At 35.9% G+C, this 13,403-nt stretch overlaps 1 protein-coding gene across 1 annotated transcript in view; it reads left to right on the top strand.

Annotated features, from left to right (window-relative positions):
• Positions 1-13,403, top strand: part of LOC150074965 (uncharacterized) — a 658,991-nt gene that overhangs the window by 561,544 nt on the left and 84,044 nt on the right. The window contains exon 13 of the mRNA XM_090389013.1: positions 5,907-5,980. Within this exon, the coding sequence (XP_090245139.1) occupies positions 5,907-5,980 (74 nt within the window). The remainder of the gene's footprint in view (positions 1-5,906; positions 5,981-13,403) is intronic.

Genomic DNA, 13,403 nt, shown 5'->3' on the forward strand with positions numbered 1-13,403 from the left:
GGAGACTAGGCACCTGTGAGGTGATCTGATTGAGGTGTATAAGGCCTTGAATGGTTTGAGCAGGCTCAATGCTGATGGGATACTTCTGCTTGCTCAAACTAAGAACCTGAGGGGGGGCATGGATTCAAATTGAGGAAAGACAGTTGTAGAATAGATGTGCGGAAGTTTGCCTTTAGCCAACAGGTAGTTGATTGCTGGAACAGACTTCCATCTGTTGTTGTGGAAGTTGATAGCTTAAATAAATTTAAGGCTGAACTAGACAAACGTTTGGAGTGACCAGATGGGTGAAATGGGAAGGTTTTTTTTTTTTTTTTTTGGCTGATGCTGTATAAGCTTGCTTTCTTGCATCATATGCCTCAACTAATGCTCAATCATGATACAGACTGATTGTGCAGTACCTCCAAGTATATTAGCAGCAGAATTGGCAAGATCAGACCTTTTATATGAACAAGCTATCCAACAACACCACAAAAATCAAATAGACAAAAAGCTTTAAAAGAGGTAGGCAAATATTTAGTATTAACACTATAGGTATTAAAAAAAAAAAACAAAAAAAACCCACATTAGGATGATCCAATTCTTCAACTTTATGCATTGGATTACACGTACCAACATACTACTATTCCTGAAAAGAGTAAAAAAAACAAAACTAGACAGGCACAATCAAATTACTTCCACGAGAAGACAGCCATTCCTGCTAACCCCCCCTCCCCAAATGGGGAGGGAGCTATGACCCCCTGGTTCTGGAATTATTTATAACAGTGAGAATTCCACCTTCATTCATTTTACTAATCCCTCTCAGAGCCTTATTAACCTCAACAGGATACCTCTGAGGCACCTGGTTACCAAGCTCTGTAGCCCACATAATCTTTCATCATACAGTCATCCCTCTGCCAAACTCACCATTCAAGTTGCCCATGTTTGGACCTTTTGAAGAAGCTCAGTCTTTTTTAGTTGTGGTCTTCATATTTGAACACAGTATTCCAAATGTAGTCTTACGATTGCCTTATACAGTGGGATTATAACCTTCCTATTTCTGCAGTATAATGATCAATAAATCATTAAACTTTCTAGAACATATTAAAGATGTCCAGACAACCTGTCTAAAGAAGGTATTTAATTTATGCTAGGTCATGATACATGCTATTACACTTCTACCACTCATTAACTGGATCTCAGATGGACTACAGATCTCCTGTAAGTGCCTCAGCCAGATCAAGTGTCAAGTGGCTTGAGAACCTATCCTGATGCTTTATGAATTGTACTGGGGAGAGCTTTCTGTGCATACAAATTCAGAATCTTTAAACAGAAGCATGTAAAACTCTGCTTACCTTTATTAGCATGCTTATCTATTAAATTATGTAGCTAAAATCAGCAATCTCCCAAATAATTTCCAAATCAGCACTCTCCCAAATCATGGCAACCAAAGTGGGTTACCTTATTTCAAAAGAAATCATTACAAAACAAATCACCTGGTCAGCTTGGTGCATTTGGTCTTAGTTGCTAATGTGCCATTAAACACCAAATAACCAGCCAACTAAGCCAGCTGGCATTAGGTTACAATGCTTAAATGATGGGGGGGGGGATACATATGAATAACATTTTTCTGAATGCTAATGGAGCAATTCTGGCATGGCAAATACCTCTGATATACACTGATGACCATTTCTAGAAATGGAAGGAATAATATCCTTCTGCATATCAACAATAAGCAATTTTGGGCAGCTCATTCCTTTTTCTCCTAAGCTCATTCCAGTTTCACCCAAGTACACTGATGGTTTCAAAACAGACATCAAAGTTGGTGCCGTCGCAGTTCTACTGAAAACAATAATTTCTCATCAGCACCCTTTGGAGAGTGGTACATGCACTCAGAATTCTTTGCCATCTTACTAACTTCACAGAGAGAAAAAATATATAAATAATAATCTTTATACCCTTAAATCATTTTCTACAATGATTTTTTAAGGCCATCCTTGAGAATGGCCTTAAAAAATTGGATTCTGCTGTCAAAAATATTTCTGATCTGATCTCCATAATTCTCCAGGTGCCCTACACTGATTTCAAATTGCACATCCAACTGATAGTGTTACCAACAGCAAATTCTAAATGAGCAAGCATTCAACGAATTAATCTTGGAAGCTACTAGTCTTTTCATACCAACTAAGAAATACTGCTCAAGGTTAGGGCCTAAATGGATGTCAGATGAACTGAGATTCGTGGGAGAAGAAAAATGCATGAGATGCATATAAATTGTTAGGCGATACAGAAGCTTAGGGTAGATATAAGCTTGTCTGTAATCAAGCCACAAAGGAGGTTAGGCAAATGAAGGCAGATTACGAGAAATATTTGGCAAGGGATGCAAAAAAAAAAAAAAAAAAAAACAGCAAAGACTTCTTTACATATATAAACTCTAGAAGTTAGGAAATGAATCAGATTGGTCAACTTGATATCGATGATTTAACCATTAATGAGCTTGCTCAGATAGCTGACAAACTGAATGAGTATTTTACATCTACAATCAAACATGAGGAATTCGGTAGGGAAGTGAAGGCCAGATGTTTATCACACTAACAGGAAGCTAAGTGATTCTACAATAACTGAGATGAAAGTGGAGGAGAAATTGTTGAAGTTAAATATAAGAAAGGCACCTGGGGTGGATGAGATCTATCCAGTTATATTAAAGGAAGTAAGCAGGCCCTTATAGCCATGATTATGAGGGCATCTTTGAATCAGGAGAGGCCCCACAGACTGGAGATGTGCAAATGTATCCTCAATTCACAAACGGGGATCGAACGTTGACACGAGTAATTACAGATCTATTATTTTAACTTCTGTTCCAGGGAAAATAATTGAGTCACTGTTTAAAAAAGCACTGCAAGATCATCTGGACAAGACTGCAGTTTTAGTTCAGACACAGCATGGGTTTGTTGAAGGGAAATCTTGCTGACCAATCTGATTGGATACTATGATGTAGTCACAATGGAATTGGATGCAAAAAATAATTTTGATATCATATACAGTCGATTCCAGTTATTTGGGACACATCGGGACTAGTGCATTTTGCCCGATTAAGCGGCTGCCCCAATTATCCGAAGTTTCACGTAAATAGTTAAAAATACAATGTACCTCCCCCCCCTTTAAAATTGTACAATCAAATCACGTTACAACAAACTCAACATAGTAAAGTACCATTCACTATACGATGTGCAGTAAACGCCGGTCATTGTGATCACATTTGTGAATTGAATTTTAATTCAATTAAACAGAGATTCTAATTAGCGAAAATAGGAGGAATATTATCCACAGGCTATAAAAGTAAAGATATATTAAGTACAAATTTACCCTTTATTACCTTACCAATTAAAAAATTAAATGATATGTGAAATTCAGTAGAATATACATGATGATCGGAAGAATTAATACGTACTGTAATATGTACATACGAACTAGTTGACATTTCTGTTCACTGTCATTTGTGGGTGGGAGTTAAAATTTAAAACAGTAAAAAGATAAGCCATCAATAATAAAGAACACGGCACACACAGATTGCAAGTAACATGATATGTGCAAGTGAGAATGGAGTAACAAATTACGAAGCTTGAAAAATAGGAATGAAGAGAAGATTCTGAAATTATTTTTTTTATATGATTGAAGATTCCATAGAAGTGTAAACACATTTTACCATAATAATCCACAGAATTCCAGTTTTCGGTATTATCGCAAATTCAATAAGATCGAGTTTACTATCAGTTTATGGTTAAAGAGGCCTATGCGCTCCGGATTCATACTAGTAAAATGAAAATTACGGTTTCTCAGAGCGAATGCAAAAATTGTAACAGGTTTAATAAATACACATAGAAACATACAAAGCTTTCGGTTGTTTAGACAACCTTCTTCAGTGAAAACAATCAGTTTATGGTAGATTTCACTAAGAAATATACAAAGCTTTCGGTTGTTTAGACAACCTTCTTCAGTGAAAACAATCAGTTTATGATAGATTTCACTAATACAAAAGCCCAATAAACAGGTGACTGCTAATTGTTTTTATTATTTTATGGTTGTGACCTCCAGAAATCCGACTGAACTATGTGGTACAGTCGGAGACAATTGTAGGATAATCTTCAGTGCTGCGGTCTCCTGCTCCAATTAAACGGCATTTTGTCCCAATTAAGCGAAGTAAACCCTGGCTATTTTCTCGATTGGTTTCTGTTTTTTTTTAGATTTTCCCCAAATAAATGGCTGCCCCAATTAACCAGTGGCCCAAATAACCGGAATCCACTGTATTTGGATTTTAGGAAAGCTTTTGATAATGTTGCACATGGAAGACTGCTATACAAGTTGGAGCAGTATAGAATTAAATTCAAGTTGCTACAATGGATAAAAGGATGGTTGAGTGGGAGAAGACAGAGAGTGGTAATCAATGGAAAGTGTTCTTCATGGACTAATGTTATTAGTGAGTTCCCCAGGGATCCATGTTGGATCCATTGTTGATTTCTGTATTTATCAAGGAAACTGATGAAGGTATATCAGGCTTGATATCCAAGTTTGCAGATATGAAGGTTGAAAGGGTTGTTAATGACAGTAAGGACAGTACCCTGCTGTAACAGGATCCAGAAAAGTTGAGATGGGCTGAGAGGTGGCAACTGAAGTTTAACATTGACAAATGCAAAGTACTGCATATGGTTTGCAATAATCCCAGAGTAACATACCAACATACCTGAGTGTAGTACTGTGCAGTACTACACACAGGGTAGTGGAGAATGAAAAGACTTTGGGGTAATTGTGCAGTCAGATATGAAGTTTTCTGAGTAATGCAGACAGGTTAAAGAGTAGTTCATGGGGTAGCCCTTGTCAATGATATATAAGAATTTTGCTAGCAGGGATAAGGAGGTAATTATCCCTTTGTATATTACCAAGATAGGCTTAAGTTTTGCAAATTGTAGTGTCTGGAGTCTAGGCACCTGCGAGTTGATCTGATTGAGGTGTATAAGGCCTTGAATGGTTTGAGCAAGCTCAGTGCTGATGGGATTCTTCCTCTTGCCCAGATTAATCACCTGGGGAGACATAAATTCAAATTGAGGAAAAACAGTTGTAGAGTAGGTGTGCTGAAATTTTCCTTTAGCCAGCAGGTTGTTGATTGCTGGAACAAACTTCCATCTGTCATTGTGGAAGTTGGCAGCTTAAATAAATGCAAGGGTGAACCAGACAAACTTTTGGAGTACATGGATTGGTGAAATGGGAAGTGTTTTTTTTTTTTTTTTTGGCTAATGCTATATAAGCTTACTTTCTTGCATCATAAACCTCTACTAATGCTTACTTGAATCCCAATATTTAATGCAATAAACCATACCACCAAGACATTCCACTGCTCATACTTGCCAATAACTATGCATTGTTTCAATCTGTTAAAAAGTCATTCATACAAAACTAATAAAAGCTTTGCTAAAATCAAGTGAATATTAAAATAATCCTTTGCATCTAATTTCCTTTGTGATGACCACATAGTAGCTAATCACAATTGGTTGGCACAATCTCTCCTTAATGATTAACAGCTCTAGATGAACTTGTAGTATTTCTTTAACTATGTGCTCTTTCAATGGGCTAATTATATAGGCATGGGAAGATACAAAGCAATTCTATCCACATTAATAAAGGATCCTGTTACGCTGGACACCTATATCAACAGTTAACCCTAGTAGGGTGTTAAGATTATCCAAATAATACATAAAAAAAAATTGTCTAATATAAAATTTCGCAAAAGCATACACTATGTATTTTTGCTAATTATAGTATTATGATAGTGATAATTGTCATTAGTTACTGCAAATTATTTAAATTCACTTTATAACTATTTAAATGTAAATCAGAAATATCAGGTGTATAAGCAACTTCTCATACTCCTGCAGGTTTGGAGAGCCTAGAACAGTAGTTCTTCATAAAGGAAAGAAAGGTTTTGGGTTTGTTTTGAGAGGTGCTAAAGGTAATTTTCTTTTATGTATTATTTAATGATAATTTCTTTTTATAAATACTCATTTGTTAAATTATACTTGTAAAAACACTTTTTTTTTTTCCACCTCCATATGACAGATAGACAAAATGAGTTTATAAACTCCTATCTATACCATAATGATTACAAAATCACTTTGCATTAATCTAATGTTATTTCAGAACCTCTTTTAGTTCCATTATCAAATCTAAAGAAATCTGCAAGAATAGAAAAAGAGAGATTGTAAGGGTTAAAGAAAATTAAAAAGACTGTGACACCATATGGTAGAGTTTTTAAATGTTAGAAATGAATGACATTAAATTTATACTTAATACAGTGTACCCCCCCCCCTTACGATTGGTTCACTATATGGTCAAATCACTTTACAATGGACTTTCTACATGGTGGCCACTGAAAGACTGAAGGGTTTGAAAAAGTCATAACTTGTTCATTTTTAATCTTTTTTATTTTCTTTTTTTTACAGGTTATAGAGCATCCCTTGGAGATTAAAATGGCTTCGTATGATGTCCAGCAATGAGTAAAACTCGTTGGGTTTTTCTATTCCAGTGAAAGATCAATTATTGAAACTCAGAGAAAATACCGGCAACATTTTAAAGTCCTCCTAGCGATAACATGATTCGGAACCTGATCGCCCGGTTTGAAAGAACTGGATCAGTCTGTGATCTTCCGGGAAGGGGTCCTAAGCACACTGTGTGCACTGACGCAGTGTTGGAAGCTGTACGGCAGAGTGTCCTTGAGGATCCATCTGCCTCTACCTGTCGTCGCTCTGCTCAACTAGGCATCGCCAGAACATCGCTTCAGAAGATTCTGAAAGGGCGATCAGTCTTTCAGTGGTCACATTTTAATCTCCAAGGGATACTCTATAACCTGTAAAAAAATAAAATAAAAAATTTTAAAAATGAACAAGTTATGACTTTTTCAAACCCTTCAGTTTTTCAGTGGCCATCCTATATAATAAAATACTGTTCACTATACGATATGTGGTAAGTGCCAGTTGTGATCATATTTGTGAATTGAATTTTAAATCTATTAAATGATGATTCTAAGAAGCAAAAATAGGAGGAATGTTATCCACAGGCTATAAAAGTAAAGATCACAAATTTACACTTCATTACATTACCAATTAACAAAATTAAATGATACGTGAAAATCAGAAGAATATTCTCCACGGGTGAGCAATATAAAAATAAATTTACGCTTACATAAATAGCTTTAATTAGCACGTACTGTAATATGCATGTACTAACTAGTGGATATTTCTGTTCGCCGACATTTGGGGGGGGGGGTTGTAAAATTTAAAACAGTAAAAAAAAAAGATAAGCAATCAGTAACAAAGACATAGCATATACAAACTGCAACTAACAGGATACATGCAAGTGAGATATGGAGTAATAAGTTTACAAAGCTTAAAAAATAGGAATGAAGAGAAAATTCTAAAAATTTATTTATGTTTTGTATATGGTTGATGAGGAAAGAAATTTCACCGTAATAAAGCAAAAACCCACAGAATTCCGACTATTATCGCAAATGCAATAAGATCCAGTTTAAACCCTTTACTACCTGCTTGTAATAAATTTCAGTTTATTTCAGATCCAGTTTACTACCTGCTTATAATAAATTCTGCACTAACAGAAAAGCCCAGTAAACCAGAAACTGAAAATTGTTTTTATTGTTTTATGGTTGTCCTCTAGAAATGTGCTTCAGAAAAATATTACAACAAAAGCATTCAAAATTGATTTTTATAACCGAACATATTATAACAATGAAAGTGTAGTGCATTTTAATGATTTGAATTGTTTTTTTGAAATTAAAGTGCTGATTCCATTAAACAGTGATCATGTTAATCGGCGCCTACTTATTTCACTTTACGATGGGATGAGCTTACAATTGACTCCGACCGGACCTTGTGGTCCTTCCTCTCAGCCAATAGCAGTGTTTGTAAACATGTTGGCTGCATGTTTTGTTTTTGCATCTTTTAGTTGAAGTGATTTTTTGTGTTGTGCTTTAATCAATATGTTAGTTTTAATCAATTTTTTAAATCAATATGCACAATTTCCATTATAAAAATGATTTCTCTCTCTCTTTTAGAGAGAGAGAAATCACTTAGTTATATAGCAAAATTTTCAACTTCCGAGATCTTGGAATGAATTATCAAAAAACAATGTGTTATTGGGTTCACATTACGATATTTTCCTGCTACGATGGTGTCTCTGGAACAGATTACTATTGTAAAGCAGGGGTCCACTGTACTTGGATGTTTTGAAGTTCAGCTGAGCCCTCATTATCAGGCCTATCAGGGAAGTTAATAACATGAAAGAAATCTGATTAGCAATTGTAGGGTTATAACAGGATTGCATTATGAAGTTACATTAATGAATTATAAATACAATATTGCCATTCTGATGATTAAGTTGAGATAAGTTACTTAAAATTTAAGATTAAAATATAATTACAGTCAAACTTGGTTATAACAAGCATCAAGGGACCAACAAAACTTCCTCATTATAACTTTACATACCTATATCAGTGATGAGTTAAATCTGCCTCCTATTTTTTTTTTAATTCTCAATAACTTGATAAAAAGATAGATTCAAAAAACAAAAGAAATATTAGAGAGAAAAAAATAATACAGTATTAGTATATACCTATATATTATTTGTATTAATATGCTTGCATTCAGTTTTTAATCGATTCAGCCAACCGTTGTTATCTACAAAATTGTTGCATCTAAATTATTTAGCAAATTTTTCCTTTTGGGCCTCCAAGATCTGATCGTCTATTGAAAATCCAGCATTTCTTTGTGTAGTGAACCGTTTAAGCAATGCTTCATTGGCATTTGTAAACTTGCAATTTCTAAATTAAAATTTTTTTTTTTTTATTGGTTATGTTCTTTACTGGTTCTGATATGTAAACATGTTTATTCTGTTGAAGAGGATAAAAACGTTTTACACACTTCAACATTTTTTGCACCATGTTCTAACTCACGATTAATTTTGACTTTTTCGTGAATCGAGAGACACTTTCTTTTGTTAGTAGACATGTTTCCGAAGGAAGGGTTCATTTGTAACTGATTTTATTTAAAATGACAGTAAAGTGATCTGCATACAAAGTTCATTTTGTTTTGTAACTGATTTTATTTAAAATGACAGTAAAGTGATCTGCATACAAAGTTCATTTTGTTTTGTAACTGATTTTATTTAAAATGACAGTAAAGTGATCTGCATACAAAGTTCTTAGAAGTACCAAAATGTATATGAAGTTCTTAGACTCCGGTTGACAAAATTTTTAGAAGTCCCGCAATGCATACAAACTTCTTAGATGTCCCATTGACAAAGTTCTTAAAAGTCCCAAAATAAATTTATGGTTCAGCAAATAAAAGACAATCTGTAAATAGGGCAATGTGACAAGCAGAACCTCAATGCATTATTGTATAGCCCCGTCTCCAAAAGGACAAGGTCATAATCCGATGCGGGTGGTCATAAAAGCTAAGTCGCCCTTTTCACATCTATTCCAGGAATTGGGTTTTTCCGATCCCGAGCAATTAAGAATGTTTGCATAGTTACCAAAATTTGTATGGTATATCTGTGTAGTATGCTTGTTATAACAGTGAGCGATTGTATGGGAATACACGTAAATTAAAATCATTATGGCTTTTTACACTTTACAGCCATGGGCTCGTTATTTCTATGCTCATTATAACCAAGTTCGACTGTACTTAAAATTCTTTAAGTAATTTATATACTTATTAAAAGTAAATTATCTTAACCTCTTCATCAGAATGCCAATATTCTATTAAAATTCATTAATGTAATTTCATAGTGCAATTCTTTTGTAACCCCCAATTCTTGATTTGATTTCTTTCACGTTTTTAATTTCCCCTGTAGGCCTGATGATGGGGGTTCAGTTGAATCTTAAAATGTTACCAAAATATTAAGTGTAAATTGATGTGATTCACTTCAATAAACATTTAAAAACTCTATCACGTGGTGTAACACTGTTTTTAATTTCTTTTAACCCATAGTTAATGGCTAATCACATAATTAGAGATTAACATTTAGTAGAGGCATATGATGCAAGAAAGCAAGATTAGACAGCATCAGCCAAAATAAAAAAAAAAAAAACCTTCTCATTTCACCCATCCATTTACTTCATAAGTTTTTCCAGTTCTTCCTTGAATTTATTTAAGCCATCAACTTCCACAACGACAGATGGAAATTTGTTCCAGCTGGCTAAAGGCAAATTTCCACACTTCTATTCTACAACTTTCCTCAAATTGAGTCTTTCCTCAATTTGAATTTATGCCTCTTCAGGTGCGTAAATTGAGCAAGAGAAAAAATCTCATCGGCATTGAGCTTGCCCAAACCATTCAAAGCCGTATACTCCTCAGCGGTGTCTATCAAACCATTCAAAGCCGTATACTCTGTATATACTGCAGGTGTCTTGAGACCCCTATGCAGGGGTCTCAAGACACCTGCAGTTTTCAGAACTTCAGGATTTCTTGATAATAGTACCTCTTTGTTCCCCTCACCAATCTCATTGCCCGTCTCTGTACTTCCAACAGCTCTACATCCTTCAAAATGAGGCCTGTATGCAGTACTCAAGGTATGGCCTGACCATTGCTTTATACAAGGGGATAATCACTGCCTTATCCCTATCAAAATTCCTGTATATCATTGACAAGACCCTATGAGCTGCTCTGACAGCCTGTCTGCACTGCTCAGAAAATTTCATATCTGACTGCACAATTACCCCCCAGGTCTTTTTGATTCTCCACCACCCTAAGTGTAATACCTCACAGTTGGTAGGTTACTCTGGGGTTACTGCTGCCCACATGGAGTACTTTGCAATTGTCAATGTTAAACTTCATTTGCCACCTCTCAGCCCACCTTCCCAACTTTATCAGATCCTGTTGCTTTAACATACAGTCATTACTATCATTAGCAACCCTGCCAACCTTCTTATTGTCTGCAAACTTGGACATTAAGCCTGATATACTTTCATCAATATATCATCATTGATAAATACAGAAAACAACAATGGACCAAACACCAAACTCTGGGGCACTCCACTAATAACATTAGTCCACAAAGAGCAGTGTTTGTTAATTACCACTCTGTCCTCCCCTATTCAACCATCCCTTTATCCAGAGCAGTAACTTGCCCTTAATGCTGTACTGCTCCAATTTTTACAGCAGTCTATTATGTGCAACAGTATCAAAAGCTTTTCTGAAATCCAAGTACATGATATCAAAAATTATTTTTTGCATCCAGTTTCTTGTGACCACATCGTAGTATGCAATCAAATTGGTCAGACAAAACTTCCCCTTAACAAACCCTGTTAACAAATGCTGTGTTTGAACTATAACTGTAGTCTTGTCTAGATGATCCTGCAATGCTTCTTTAACCAGTGACCCCATTATTTTCCCAGAATAGAAGTTAAACCATTGATCCCCCTTTTTTAATCGGGGTTATATTTGCACGTCTCCAGTCCACGGGTACCTCCCCTGAATCCAAGGATGCTCATAATTATGGCTAAGGATTTGAATACTTCATTTGCTGTCTCCTTAATATAACTGGATAGATCCGTCCAACTCAGCTGTCTGTCTTATGTTTAACTTTAGCAATTTCTCTTCAACTTTCATCTCAGTTATTACAGAATCATTTAGCTCCCTGTTAGAGCATGATAAACATCTGGCCTCCACTTCCCTACAGAATTTCTCTTGTGTGAATGTAGATGCAAAATACTCATTCAGTTTGTCAGCTATCCAAGCAAGATCATAAACAGTTGAACCATCGATATCAATTGGACCAATCTGATTCATTCCCTTCCTTCTAGAGTTGACATATGTAAAGAACTCTTTTCTGTTTTTCTTTGCATCCTTTGCCAAAGATTTCTCGTAATCTGCCTTTGCCTGCCTAATGTCCTTTGTGACTTGATTACAGACCAGCTTTTATCTACGATAGGATTCTGTGTCACCTGTTAAATTATATATATATATCCCATGCATTTTTCTTCTCTGCCACATCTCATTAGTTCATCTAACATCCATTTAGGGCTAAACCTTGAATAGTATTTCTTAGTTGGCATGAAAAGCCTAGTAGCTTCCAAGATTAATTGCTTGAATGCTTCCCATTTAGAATTTGTTGTTGGTAACACCATCATTTGCTCCCACAGTATAGAATTTAAAAACTGAGACCACTGTAATCACCTTTACGAAAGCAAAAACCCTTCCCTTTACCCATGATGGTAGTTAAACTTTGAGTAAATACAACATGAGTATGCTGTGATCATGCCATTTAGTGGTTCCTTTATCTGCAGATTTTCAAAGCATGATTAATTACTGCTAATAATCTGATCAGGGGCATTACTCCCTCCGGTTGCCTCTTGAACATGCTGCTGTAGAAAACAGTCAGTAAATCCACAAAAGTCTTACTAGTGTGCAAGTGACCAACCAACAAGTTCCAGTGAAAGCTGGACTGCTCAACTGTCATATCTGAATTGCTCAACTCCTCTCCCACCATGAACTTTCTTATAGCATCATCAACATTCTCTATGTTGGCTTTGAGAATTGTCATACATATCCCTTCATATGCTTCCATGGTAGAATAGAAAAAATGTCTCTCAATGAAATTTGCATCTATTTTAGCATTAGCATTAGCATTAGTAGAGGCATTTGATGCAAGAAAGCAAGCTTATGCAGCATCAGCCAAAAAAATTTAAGTAAAATAAATAAAAAATAACCACTTTCCACTTCACCCCTCTGTTCGTTCGAAATACCTGTCCAGCCGAGCCTTAAACTTATTTAGGCTATCAACCTCCACCACAAGGGATGGAAGTCTGTTCCACCAACCAACCACCCGCTGGCTAAAGGCAAATTTCTGCACGTCTATCCTACATCTGTCTTTCCTCGATTTGAATTTATGCCCTCTCAGGTGATTTTTCTGAGCTAGAGGAAGAATCCCATCAGCATTGAGCATGCTTAAACCATTCAAGGCTTTATACACCTCTATCAGATCACCTCGCTGGTGCCTAGTCTCCAGACACTGTAATTTGCAAAACTTAAGCCTTTCTTCGTAAGAGCACCCCTTTGTTCCATTCACTATTCTTGTTGCCCTTCTCTGTACTCGTTCCAGCAGCTCTACATCCTTCTTGAAATGAGGTCTCCAGACCTGTATACAGTACTCTAGGTGTGGCCTGACCATTGCCTTATACAATGGAATAATCACCTCCTTATCCCTGCTGGAAAAATTCCTGTATATCATTGACAATACTCCATGAGCTACTCTTGCAGCCCGTCTGCACTGCTCAGAGAACTTCATATCTGCCTGCACAACCACCCCCAAGTCCCTTTCATTCTCTACCACTGTCAGTGTAGTACCACAGAGTTGATACGTTA

Source organism: Mastigoproctus giganteus, chromosome 14 (assembly GCF_048544385.1).
Source record: "Mastigoproctus giganteus isolate SK-2022 chromosome 14, ASM4854438v1, whole genome shotgun sequence".
Lineage (NCBI taxonomy): Eukaryota > Metazoa > Arthropoda > Arachnida > Uropygi > Thelyphonidae > Mastigoproctus > Mastigoproctus giganteus.